Source organism: Bombina bombina, chromosome 4, assembly GCF_027579735.1.
Source record: "Bombina bombina isolate aBomBom1 chromosome 4, aBomBom1.pri, whole genome shotgun sequence".
Taxonomy (NCBI): Eukaryota; Metazoa; Chordata; class Amphibia; order Anura; family Bombinatoridae; genus Bombina; species Bombina bombina.
The window spans coordinates 254154707-254167232 of NC_069502.1; the positions used below are offsets into that span (position 1 = coordinate 254154707).

At 40.7% G+C, this 12526-nt stretch overlaps 1 protein-coding gene across 1 annotated transcript in view; it reads left to right on the forward strand.

Moving 5' to 3' along the window:
• HDLBP (high density lipoprotein binding protein) overlaps positions 1-12526 on the forward strand; it is a 131067-nt gene that overhangs the window by 97580 nt on the left and 20961 nt on the right. The window contains 2 exon segments of the mRNA XM_053709899.1: positions 374-394; positions 397-476. Coding sequence (XP_053565874.1) covers positions 374-394; positions 397-476 — 101 coding nt within the window.

The window sequence follows — 12526 nt, forward strand, 5'->3', positions numbered from 1 at the left end:
TTAGTTTTTGTTGAAGAGGATACCTAGGTAGATAGAGGCCATGTGTCTGGAGAACTGTATGGCAGCAACCTTTGTGTAACGGGTCTTTTCTTATTCACAAACGTCCGCCCAGCTTCTGCATTTGGCTGCCTGCGTTTACCATTTCACACGAGCGCACCTTTGTGCTCTCATGCAACCCTGCACAGTGCAATGGGGAATCCTCCGATAAGATTCAGTAACATTAATAAGCAAAACTTATAAATGTAGTGTGGTGTATATTAGTAGCTGTGAATTATCATTTTTTTTTTTTTTTTATAGAGATGTCTTACAGCATGAAAGGTGATACATTGAGTCAGCATGTTAGGAAGTAAGTTTTCTTGTGATGTTTCCACAGGCTCTGTCCCAGTGAGCATTGAGTAGAAGTCCCATATGATCTGCATCGTTACATTATTGGACAGAAAGGTTCAGGCATTCGTAAGATGATGGATGAGTTTGAGGTGAGTGTGAGGTATAAAGATCCTTGTTTGAGCATGTTTTTCATGTATTGCTATCCTATGAATAATCTTTAACCTTGACAAAGAAAGCAATACATTTTTTTGTTTTGGTGTGTTTCTTCTATTGGCAGTGAGTCTACGAGAACATTCATAACCTATGGGGGAAAAAACTATTTCTGGCCACGAGGAGAAGGCAAAGACACCGCAAACAAGACTATAAAATATCCCTCCCACTTACCCTACCCTCCAGTAGTTTCTTGCCTCATATCTTGGAGGTAGTCGGAGATGTTCTCTGTAAAAAGAAATTAAGTTTATCATGGATTTGCTCCGTAGAGCCCGGATCATATATACAGTACAATACTCTAGCGAGATTTATATGGCTATATCACTGGTATTCAAACATGTCCTCAGGCCTCCCTAGCAGGCCACATTTTGAGGTTATCTGAACTAGCACACAAGCAAAACAATCGGCAGATTAGTAAACATTATTATTTTACATGCAAGGTAATCCAGAGAACCTGGACTTTTGGGAGGTTTGAAATGCAGTGGTGTTTATAATAGTCGACGCTGGGTCTCCCGTAGCTCTTTCTAGTCTAACCTGTATCCCCTGTCCTAATTCGGTGTGTTTCACACTAACTTAGACTCATGATGGGTAACTTGTCCCCTCTTTCTTTCATGGCAAGTTGTCTAATTCGAGGTGGTTTAAGTCTTGTACCTACACTACAATTTGTGTTCTGTGCACATTCCTATGCCTTTTGACAGACATTGACTTGCTATCAACAGACCGGAGCTCTGGTGTCCCAGCCAGAGTTGTATAAGGCCTGAGGGGGGCTGCGTCCTAGGCTTGTTGACATGCAGGTCAATGACAAGCATTCTGTCCTATTTTGGACTTTTTAATACCTGTCATGGTCACACTTTGGTGATTTGCTAGATGGCTGCGTTTTTTTGTTTTGCCGGATTCCCGTTAACTTAAACCAATATGGTGCAGGCCGCCCACACTGATGGTCTGATAGGTGTACTACGAACTGCAGGCTATGTTGTGATACAGGCCGCGGAGATGGGTGGTGATGCGGTTTCCCGCCGTAGGCAATGCTTTTGTGCCGTTTCCATTTCAGATCCACTGTGCAGTAGTCCTATGGGAGAGGTGCTACCAGGGGTCAGTGATTTTGTGCTTTAGGACCCAGATACCCTGCTGTGCTTTTTTTATTTTCTCGTACAATGGATGATGCAATACTAATAGTCTGAAGGAATCTTCCTCGTTATATTCAATGATAATAGTAAATGCATGTTTTGCAAAATAAATACTGTGAACCCTCCAGCACAACTTTGGAATTGTTGCTTAACATATGTACAGACATCTTATTCAGGATGTCTAAGTGGTCAGACCCTGTCTCCAGTAGGCCCTACTATGGCTTCTCAAGCTTTGGCTGATGCAGACATCCGTGTTAAACAGCCCATGAATGTGATCTCTGCTGTTCCAGAGAGTGGCTCAGCCCCGGCGGGGGTGGACAGTCGACCCCAATCCCCTTTCGGGCCCCGCATAGAGGGCGGCTGTGTCTGCTGCCCTGATCGCTACAGGTATCTGGAAGAGGCAGATTAAACATTAGTTCTCCAACATGTAGCACAGGTGCAGAGGCGATGACCTATCGTTATAGGTAACCTGAGGATGAACCCTTAGTTCTGAAGAACTTCCTTCCTCTGACCCTTCTGATGGAGAGTCGGAAGAGGACTTAGAGGGAGGGGAAAATTGGGTTTAAGTGGAGCAGCTTAGGCTTCTGTTGAAGAGGTCCTATCCACAGGCCGGCAACTTAAACTGCCAGGGCAGTGCACCCAGGGTGGAACGGCTACCGATACTGGAATCGGGTTAGAACTAGGCCTAGGGCCCCAGACTTTTTTTTTTTCTTTTTTTCTTCTTTTCACTTTTGTACCCTATGTTATTGCTGAAATCCTCTAAGGAGTGGGGAAAGCAAGGGACTCATTTTGTTCCGCTTCAGCAGCATTTAAGAGATTATTTCCAGTTCCTGCTACCCATGATTAAGTTTGGAACAGTGTTCCTAAGGTGGATGGTGCTATATTCACATTGGCCAAGTGCACTACTACCCCTCTTGAGGACAGCACTTCCTTTAAGGATCATTTAGATAGAAAGCTTGAGGACATGTCAGATTTGTTTCTCCAGTCTGGCACCCTGTTTCAACCAGCAGTGGGTATAGCTGCTGTCACTGGGGCAGCCAAGTTCTGGTGTGAATCCTTAGCTGATCGGGTTATTGTGTATACTCCCCTGGAGAAGATCATTATAATTTTAATCCGTGGCTGGTGAATGCCTTAATCAGGATGCCATTCTGCAAATTTGCATATAACGCTAAGGAACTCTAGCTTTGCAGTTTTTGGCTAGAAGAGCCTTGTGGCTTAAGTTGTGGATCATGTGTCGTAGACTTTTTTTTTTTTTTTCTTTCATGTATTAGCAAGAGTCCCATGAGCTAGTGACGTATGGGATATACATTCCTACCAAGGAGGGGCAAAGTTTCCCAAACCCTTAAAATGCCTATAAATACACCCCTCACCACACCCACAAATCAGTTTTACAAACTTTGCCTCCAAGGGAGGTGGTGGTGAAGTAAGTTTGTGCTAGATTCTACGTTGATATGCGCTCCGCAGCAAGTTGGAGCCCGGTTTTCCTCTCAGCGTGCAGTGAATGTCAGAGGGATGTGAAGAGAGTATTGCCTATTGAATGCAGTGATCTCCTTCTACGGGGTCTATTCATAAGGTTCTCTGTTATCGGTCGTGAGAGATTCATCTCTTACCTCCCTTTTCAGATCGACGATATACTCTTATATTTACCATTTCCTCTACTGATTCTCGTTTCAGTACTGGTTTGGCTTTCTACAAACATGTAGATGAGTGTCCTGGGGTAAGTAAGTCTTATTTTCTGTGACACTCTAAGCTATGGTTGGGCACTTTATTTATAAAGTTCTAAATATATGTATTCAAACATTTATTTGCCTTGACTCAGAATGTTCAACTTTCCTTATTTCCAGACAGTCAGTTTCATATTTGGGATTATGCATTGAATTATCATATTTTTTCTTACCTCAAAAATTTGACTTTTTTCCCTGTGGGCTGTTAGGCTCGCGGGGGCTGAAAATGCTTCATTTTATTGCGTCATTCTTGGCGCGGACTTTTTTGGCGCAAAAATTCTTTTCCGTTTCCGGCGTCATACGTGTCGCCGTGAAGTTGCGTCATTTTTTGACGTTATTTTGCGTCAAAGATGTCGGCGTTCCGGGATGTGGCGTCATTTTTGGCGCCAAAAACATTTTAGGCGCCAAATAATGTGGGCGTCTTTTTTGGCGCTAAAAAATATGGGCGTCATTTTTTTTCTCCACATTATTTAAGTCTCATTATTTATTGCTTCTGGTTGCTAGAAGCTTGTTCACTGGCATTTTTTCCCATTCCTGAAACTGTCATTTAAGGAATTTGATCAATTTTGCTTTATATGTTGTTTTTTTTTCTTTTACATATTGCAAGATGTTCCACGTTTGCAACTGAGTCAGAAGATACTACAGAAAATCACTGCACAGTACTGGAGCTACCAAGCTAAGTCTGCTATAAACTTTTGGTATCTGTTTCTCCAGCTGTTATTTGTATTGCATGTCATGTCAAACTTATTAATGCAGATAAAATTTCCTTTAGTACTATTACATTACCTGTTGCTGTCCGTCAACATCTAATTTTCAGAGTGTTCCTGATAACATAAGAGATTTTATTTTTTTAAATCCATTAAGAAGGCTATGTCTGTTATTTCTCCTTCTAGTATACATAAAAGTCTTTTAAAACTTCTCTTTTTTTCAGATGAATTTTTAAATGAACATCATCATTCTGATACTGATAATGGTTCTTCTGTCTCAGAGGTTGATGCTGATAAATCTTTGTATTTGTTCAAGATGGAATTTATTCGTTCTTTACTTAAAGAAGTGTTATTTGCATTAGAAATAGAGGATTCTGGTCCTCTTGATACTAAATGTAAACGTTTAAATATGGTTTTTAAATCTCCTGTAGTTATTCCAGAAGTGTTTTATCTCCCTGATGCTATTTCTGAAGTAATTTCCAGGGAATGGAATAATTTGGGTAATTTATTTACTCCTTCTAGACGTTTAAGCAAATTATATCCTGTGCCATCTGACAGATTAGAGTTTTTTGGGACAAAAATCCCTAAGGTTATGGGGCTGTCTCTACTCCTGCTAATGTGCTACTATTCCTATGGCAGATAGTACTTCATTTAAGGATCCTTTAGATAGGAAAATTGAATCTTTTCTAAGAAAAGCTTACTTATGTTCAGGTAATCTTCTTAGACCTGCTATATTTTTAGCGGATGTTGCTGCAGCTTCAACTTTTTGGTTAGAAGCTTTAGCGCAACAGGTAACAGATCATAATTTTATAGCATTATTATTATTCTATAACATGCTAATTATTTTATTGGTGATACCATCTTTTGATATCATTAGAGTTGATGTCAGGTATATGTCTCTAGCTATTTTAGCTAGAAAAGCTTTATGGATTAAACTTGGAATGCTGACATGTCTTCTAAGTCAACTTTGCTTTCCCTTTCTTTCCAGGGTAAATGATTATTTCGTTCCTTTCCTCACAACAAGGAACAAAAGCCTGATCCTTCATCCTCAGGAGCGGTATCAGTTTGGAAACTATTTCCAGTTTGGAATATATCCAAGCCTTATAGAAACCTATAGTCAGCTCCTAAGTACCTATGAAGGTGCGGCCCTTATTCCAGCTCAGCTGGTATGGGGCAGATTACGTTTTCTTCAAAGAAATTTGGATCAATTCCGTTCTTAATCTCTGGTTTCAGAAACATTGTTTCAGAAAGGTACAGAATTGGCTTCAAGTTAAGGCCTCCTGCTAAGAGATTCTTTTTCTTTCCCGTGTCCCAGTTGACACAGCAAGGCTCAGCATTTCTGAAATGTGTTTCAGATCTAGAGTTGGCTGGAGTATTTATGCCAGTTCCAGTTCTGGAACAGGGGCTGGGGTTTTATTTTATCTCTTCATTGTACCAAAGAAGGTCAATTCCTTCAGACCAGTTCTGGATCTATCATTATTGAATCGTTATGTTAGGATACCAACATTCAAGATGGTTACTGTAGGACTATCCTGCCTTTTGTTTAGCAAGGGCATTATATGTCTACAATAGATTTACAGGATGTGTATCTGCATATTCCGATTCATCCAGATCACTTTTAGTGTCTGAGATTCTCTTTTTAGACAAGCATTACCAGTTTTGTGGCTCTACTGTTTGGTCTAGCCTCAGTTCCAAGAATTTTTTTCAAAGGTTCTCGGTGCCCTTCTTCTGTAATCAGAGAATAGGGTTTTGGTATTTCCTTATTTGGACGATATCTTGGTACTTGCTCAGTCTTCTCATTTTCGAAGATCTCATACGAATCGACTTGTGTTGTTTCTTCAAGTTCATGGTTGGAGGATCAATTTACCATTCAGTTCATTGATTCCTCAGACAAGGGTAACCTTTTTAGGTTTCTAGATAAATTCAGTGTCTATGACTCTGTCCTTGTCAGACAAGAGAAGTTTAACATTGATATCAGCTTGTCAAAACCTTCAGTCACAATCATTCCCTTTGGTAGCCTTATGCATGGAAATGTTGGGTCTTAGGACTGCCGCATCAGATGCGATCTCCTTTGCTCGTTTTCACATGCGACCTCTTCAGCTCTGTATGCTGAACCAATGGTGCAGGGATTACTCAAAGATATCTCAATTAATATCTTTAAACCGATTTTACGACACTCTCTGACATGGTGGACAGATCACCATCGTTTAGTTCAGGGGGCTTCTTTGTTCTTCCGACCTGGGACTATAATCTCAACAGATACAAGTCTTACAGGTTGGGGAGCTGTGTGGGGGTCTCTGACGGCACAAGGGGTTTGGGAATCTCAGGAGGTGAGATTTCCGATCAATATTTTGGAACTCCGTGCAATTTTCAGAGCTCTTCAGTCTTGGCCTCTTCTGAAGAGAGAGTTGTTCATTGTTTTCAGATAAGACAATGTCGCAACTGTGGCATACATCAATCATCAAGGAGGGACTCACAGTCCTCTGGCTATGAAAGAAGTATCTCGAATTTTGGTTTGGGCGGAATCCAGCTCCTGTCTAATCTCTGCGGTTTATATCCCAGGTATGGACAATTGGAAAGCGGATTATCTCAGTCGCCAAACGTTGCATCCGGGCGAATGGTCTCTTCACCCAGAGGTATTTCTTCAGATTGTTCAAATGTGGGAACTTCCAGAAATAGATCTGATGGCTTCTCATCTAAACAAGAAACTTCCCAGGTATCTGTCCAGATCCCGGGATCTTCAGGCGGAGGCAGTGGATGCATTTTCACTTCCTTGGAAGTATCATCCTGCCTATATCTTTCCGCCTCTAGTTCTTCTTCCAAGAGTAATCTCCAAGATTCTGAAGGAATGCTCGTTTGTTCTGCTGGTAGCTCCGGCATGGCCTCACAGGTTTTGGTATGCGGATCTTGTCCGGATGGCCTCTTGCCAACCGTGGACTCTTCCGTTAAGACCAGACCTTTTGTCTCAAGGTTCTTTTTTCCATCAGGATCTGAAATCCTTAAATTTAAAGGTATGGAGATTGAACGCTTGATTCTTGGTCAAAGAGGTTTCTCTGACTCTGTGATTAATACTATGTTACAGGCTCGTAAATCTGTATCCAGAGAGATATATTATAGAGTCTGGAAGACTTATATTTCTTGGTGTCTTTCTCATCATTTTTCTTGGCATTCTTTTAGAATACCGAGAATATTACAATTTCTTCAGGATGGTTTAGATAAGGGTTTGTCCGCAAGTTCCTTGAAAGGTCAAATCTCTGCTCTTTCTGTTCTTTTTCACAGAAAGATTGCTATTCTTCCTGATATTCATTGTTTTGTACAAGCTTTGGTTCGTTATAAAGCCTGTCATTAAGTCAATTTCTCCTCCTTGGAGTTTGAATTTGGTTCTGGGGGCTCTTCAAGCTCCTCCATTTGAACCTATGCATTCATTGGATATTAAATTACTTTCTTGGAAAGTTTTGTTCCTTTTGGCCATCTCTTCTACCAGAAGAGTTTCTGAATTATCTGCTCTTTCTTGTGAGTCTCCTTTTCTGATTCTTCATCAGGATAAGGCGGTGTTGCGAACTTCTTTTGAATTTTACCTAAAGTTGTGAATTCCAACAACATTAGTAGAGAAATTGTGGTTCCTTCATTATGTCCTAATCCTAAGAATTCTAAGGAGAAATCGTTGCATTCTTTGGATGTTGTTAGAGCTTTGAAATATTATGTTGAAGCTACGAAATCTTTCTGTAAGTCTTCTAGTCTATTTGTTATCTTTTCCGGTTCTAGGAAAGGCCAGAAAGCTTCTGCCATTTCTTTGGCATCTTGGTTGAAATCTTTAATTCATCTTGCCTATGTTGAGTCGGGTAAAATTCCGCCTCAGAGAATTACAGCTCATTCTACTAGGTCAGTATCTACTTCCTGGGCGTTTAGGAATGAAGCTTCGGTTGACCAGATCTGCAAAGCAGCAACTTGGTCCTCTTTGCATACTTTTACTAAATTCTACCATTTTGATGTATTTTCTTCTTCTGAAGCAGTTTTTGGTAGAAAAGTTCTTCAGGCAGCGGTTTCAGTTTGAATCTTCTGCTTATGTTTTTTGTTAAACTTTATTTTGGGTGTGGATTATTTTCAGCAGGAATTGGCTGTCTTTATTTTATCCCTCCCTCTCTAGTGACTCTTGTGTGGAAAGATCCACATCTTGGGTAGTCATTATCCCATACGTCACTAGCTCATGGACTCTTGTTAATTACATGAAAGAAAACATAATTTATGTAAGAACTTACCTGATAAATTCATTTCTTTCATATTAACAAGAGTCCATGAGGCCCACCCTTTTTTTGTGGTGGTTATGATTTTTTTGTATAAAGCACAATTATTCCAATTCCTTATTTTATATGCTTCGCACTTTTTTTCTTATCACCCCACTTCTTGGCTATTCGTTAAACTGATTTGTGGGTGTGGTGAGGGGTGTATTTATAGGCATTTTAAGGTTTGGGAAACTTTGCCCCTCCTGGTAGGAATGTATATCCCATACGTCACTAGCTCATGGACTCTTGTTAATATGAAAGAAATGAATTTATCAGGTAAGTTCTTACATAAATTATGTTTTTTGTAATTTTTTTTTTAATCCTTGTCTTTCAAGGGCAAGTCCCTGTTTGGCCTGGGTCTGAACTCCATCAGTAAAAGGTGGAAAGGGAGGCTTTCCTACCACAGAATAAAAAATTAAGCCTAATAACTGTTCAGCCGGGGCGTTTTCATTCCTTTCGTCTGAACAGGGCTCAGGAGCGCGGACACGTCTAGACTGTTTTCCCCAGGGCAACCTGGCAGCCCACAATGTATGGAAGTTGTAATTCTTATGGTTCGGGCATCAGATGCTACACAGCTCGCTTTCATCTGAGACCACTGCAGTTTTGTATGCTCAGACAATGGAATGGAGATTATTCAGCTCTCATAGGTAATGTATTTGGATGCCCATACGAGAGGGCGTCTTGCCTGGTGACAATGCCCAACTCCAGTTTTCCTAGGGATGAGCTTCAGTTGCCCCTCCTGTGTAATACTAGTCAGACTAGAGTCTGTCAGGCTGGGGTGTGTTGTGGGGTTCTCCCAGAGAGCCCAAGGAACCTGGTTCCAGGATGTATCTCTCCCGATAGTTGAGGGATATTTACCTTGCCATTCTAGCATGGCTGCAATTGGGTTCCGTCCTGTATATCTGATTCCAATCAGACAACATAACAACCATGGCTTACATCAACTATTAGGGAGGCACATGGAGCTCTCTTGCGATGCATTAAGTGCCTTCAAAGCCTGCTGTGGGCAGAGAAAAATAAATGTCAAGTTTGTTATCCATATCCCAAGTGTGGAGAACTGGGAAGGGGATTTCCTGAGCGGGCAGACTCCACTCAGGGGAGTGGTCCCTGAATTCTGGACGGCTTTCTACTTGAATGCCAAGCGCCTGAAGTATGTATCAAGCACCATGGGTTTGTCCTTCTGCCCCAAGTGGTTGCCCGGATCAAGCAGCAAAGAATACCAACTATTCTGATAGCCTCTGCTTGACCTTAAGGACTTGGTACGCAGACCTGGTGAACATTTGTCTGCTTATCCTTGGCGGCTATCTTTGTCATGATCCACTGATTTTAAGGACCGTTCCTTTACCAAAACCTAGATACTCTGAAGCTGACTGAAGATTAAATGGTTAATTTTGTCTCAGGCTTCTCGGACATTGAGTGATACTTATTCAGGCTCACGAGCCTGTTGCCAGACGGATCTACTATAAGGCCTGGAGGACTTGCCTGCACTGGTGTGACCAGCGAGGTTTGTCTTGGAGTAAAGACTCCGCGTAGTTTTCCGTTTCTCCAGGAAGGTTTGGAGAAAGGTCTGTCGCCAAGTTCTTTCAAGAGTTTTACATGAAACTCGCTTGTTTGCCAGATGTTTAAGAGTTTGTTCATGCTCTTTTCCAAATTAGATCTGTTTTCAAACCTGTTGCTGCCCTGTGGAGCCTAAACTTTGCTCTTAAGGCTCTTCAGAGAGCATTTTGTTAAGTTACTCACTTGGAAAGGGGTTTTTCCTTTTTGGCTGTTTCCTCTGCTTGCAGAGTTTCAGATATGTCAGTTTTCTGTGATCCTCCGTATATATGGTACAATTGAAAATATTAAGAATGGTAGGTGTCCTCATTTTGGGCGGGGACTTCAAAATGTCCTTTTATGTTTAGGCTGGAGAAGAATTTCGCTTTTGAAAAAGAGATAAAATGGAAGAAGGATTATATAGGAAAATATCTAGCAATTTAAAAAATAAAGATATATGGAGATTGCAATACCCAAATGCAAAAGAATACACTTGCCTTTTAAGGACACACATAACTTACTCAAGTATTGGCCTCTTACTGATTTCTGATAGACTACATAATGAAAATATATCTCTAAAAATAAGTAATATTACACTTTCTGATCATGCCCCAATAGTTTTAAAAACCTTTCCAACACAAACCTTTCAGAAGATTTCGGTTCCCAGGGTATCTAATAAATTACCTTAAGTTTAAGAATTGGTTAGAACAGAAATGGGACGAATATATAGACCTAAATAAGAATTTACAAAAACCAGAAATCTTCTGGCAGGCGTCTAAATCGGTTATTAGAGGAGAAATTATATCCTACATGAGCATAATAAAGAAGAAACAAAAAAAGAGAGAGGAGATTCTAAGATATTACCAATTCATATAATAGGTACATAATTAATCCGTCCGGAGAGAATTGTGATAAGTATAACGAGGCCAAAAATGAGAGATTAATTCTTAATATGACAACACAGATGGAGATTAAAACCCAGGCTAAATTTTATAGATTCGGAAATAAAACTGTGAAGTTACTAGCCAATACCATTAAATATAGAAATAAGACTTAGATAAATTCTCTAAAACAAAATGCCAAATCCTTGATAAATGTTTCTCAAATATCTTCAGTATTTGAATAGAGTGCCTGAAAATACACATTTAGAGAAACTGATCAAATAAATATGAATGTTTTCTGGTCTAAAATGAAGAATTCTAAGATTTCTAATGAATCCCTTAACATCAATTCACCAATTTACCGAGGAGGAAATTTCCAAGGCTGTAAGCAAACTTGTAGGACTAAACTCCAGATCTACTTCCAAATGAGTTTTACAAACTCTTGTCTACAGATTTAATTCCCTATTTTAAAAATAAAAAATGTTTACTATATACAGGGAAATGAAATGGCTAAAAATTTGACTGCCTCTTGGATGACACTAATACTGAAACAAAATAAAGATCCCAACCTCAAAGAATCCTATAGACCAGTCTCATTATTAAATACAGATTATAAGTTATGACATCTAAAAAGAATACGATGTCTAATACTACTGAGCCGTCCGCTTCTGAAGGTTCCCCATCCCATGAGGTGCATTCCCTACATTCATCTCAGATTACACATGCAGCGCCCCAGGGCACAACCATTTCTCCTATGGGAAGAGATCCATTGGCTGCCAGATTTTGCAGATCAACTGCAAACGGTGGTGTCTAAGGTGATTAGTGCCTTACCACTTTCTGCTAAGCGGAAGGTAAAATTATGGCGATCTGACCCAGGGGTCATATACTCCAATGGATATTTAGGAAGGATTATTAGCTGACTAGGACAACGCTGACTCTTCGGAGGACGTTCCTTCTGGTTTGGAGCCTGTCATCTAAAGCTCCGACTGCAGAGGAACCTGACTTTAGGTTTAGGATGTAAAAGTTCCGATTTTTGCTGATGCAAGTGCTTGCTTCTCTCGAGGTTTCGTACCCGAAACTACCGGAGGAACCTTCGATTACTAAGCTTGACAAAGTATGAGGACAGGGTGGTGCCTCAAACTTTCACAGGTAACATTAAGAATTAATGGGAGAGATTAGGTTCTTCCTTTTCTCCTTCTTCCTTTAAGAAGCTGTTCCCCCCGTCCCGGGACTCTCAGCTCGAGCTATGGGGGACTGTCTCTAAGGTGGATGGTGCTATCTCTACGCTAGCGATGCGGACGACGATTCCTCTTGAGGATAATTCGTCGTTTAAAGAGCCCATGGATAAAAAGTTAGGTAACATGTTAAGAAAAATGTTTCAACACACAGGGTTTGTTTTTTCAGCCAGCAGTGGCGGTTGCTGCGGTAGCTGGAGCTGTGACATATTGGTGCAAATCTGTCTGACATGGTCGAGAGGGAGACTCCCCTCAACGATACAGGATAGAATAAAGGCCTTGAGGGTCGCTAATTCTTATTTGTGATGCTTAGGTATTGGGTTTTTCCGTACTAGCTCGCAGGGCTCTGGCTAAAGTCGTGGTATGCGGACATGACCTCTAAGTTTAGACTGCTGTCCCTTTCAGGGAAATATCCTGTTCTGTCCGGGGTTGGACTCGATCATATCCACGGTTACGGGAGGCAAAGGTGCTTTCCTACCGCAGGATAAGAAGGTTAAGC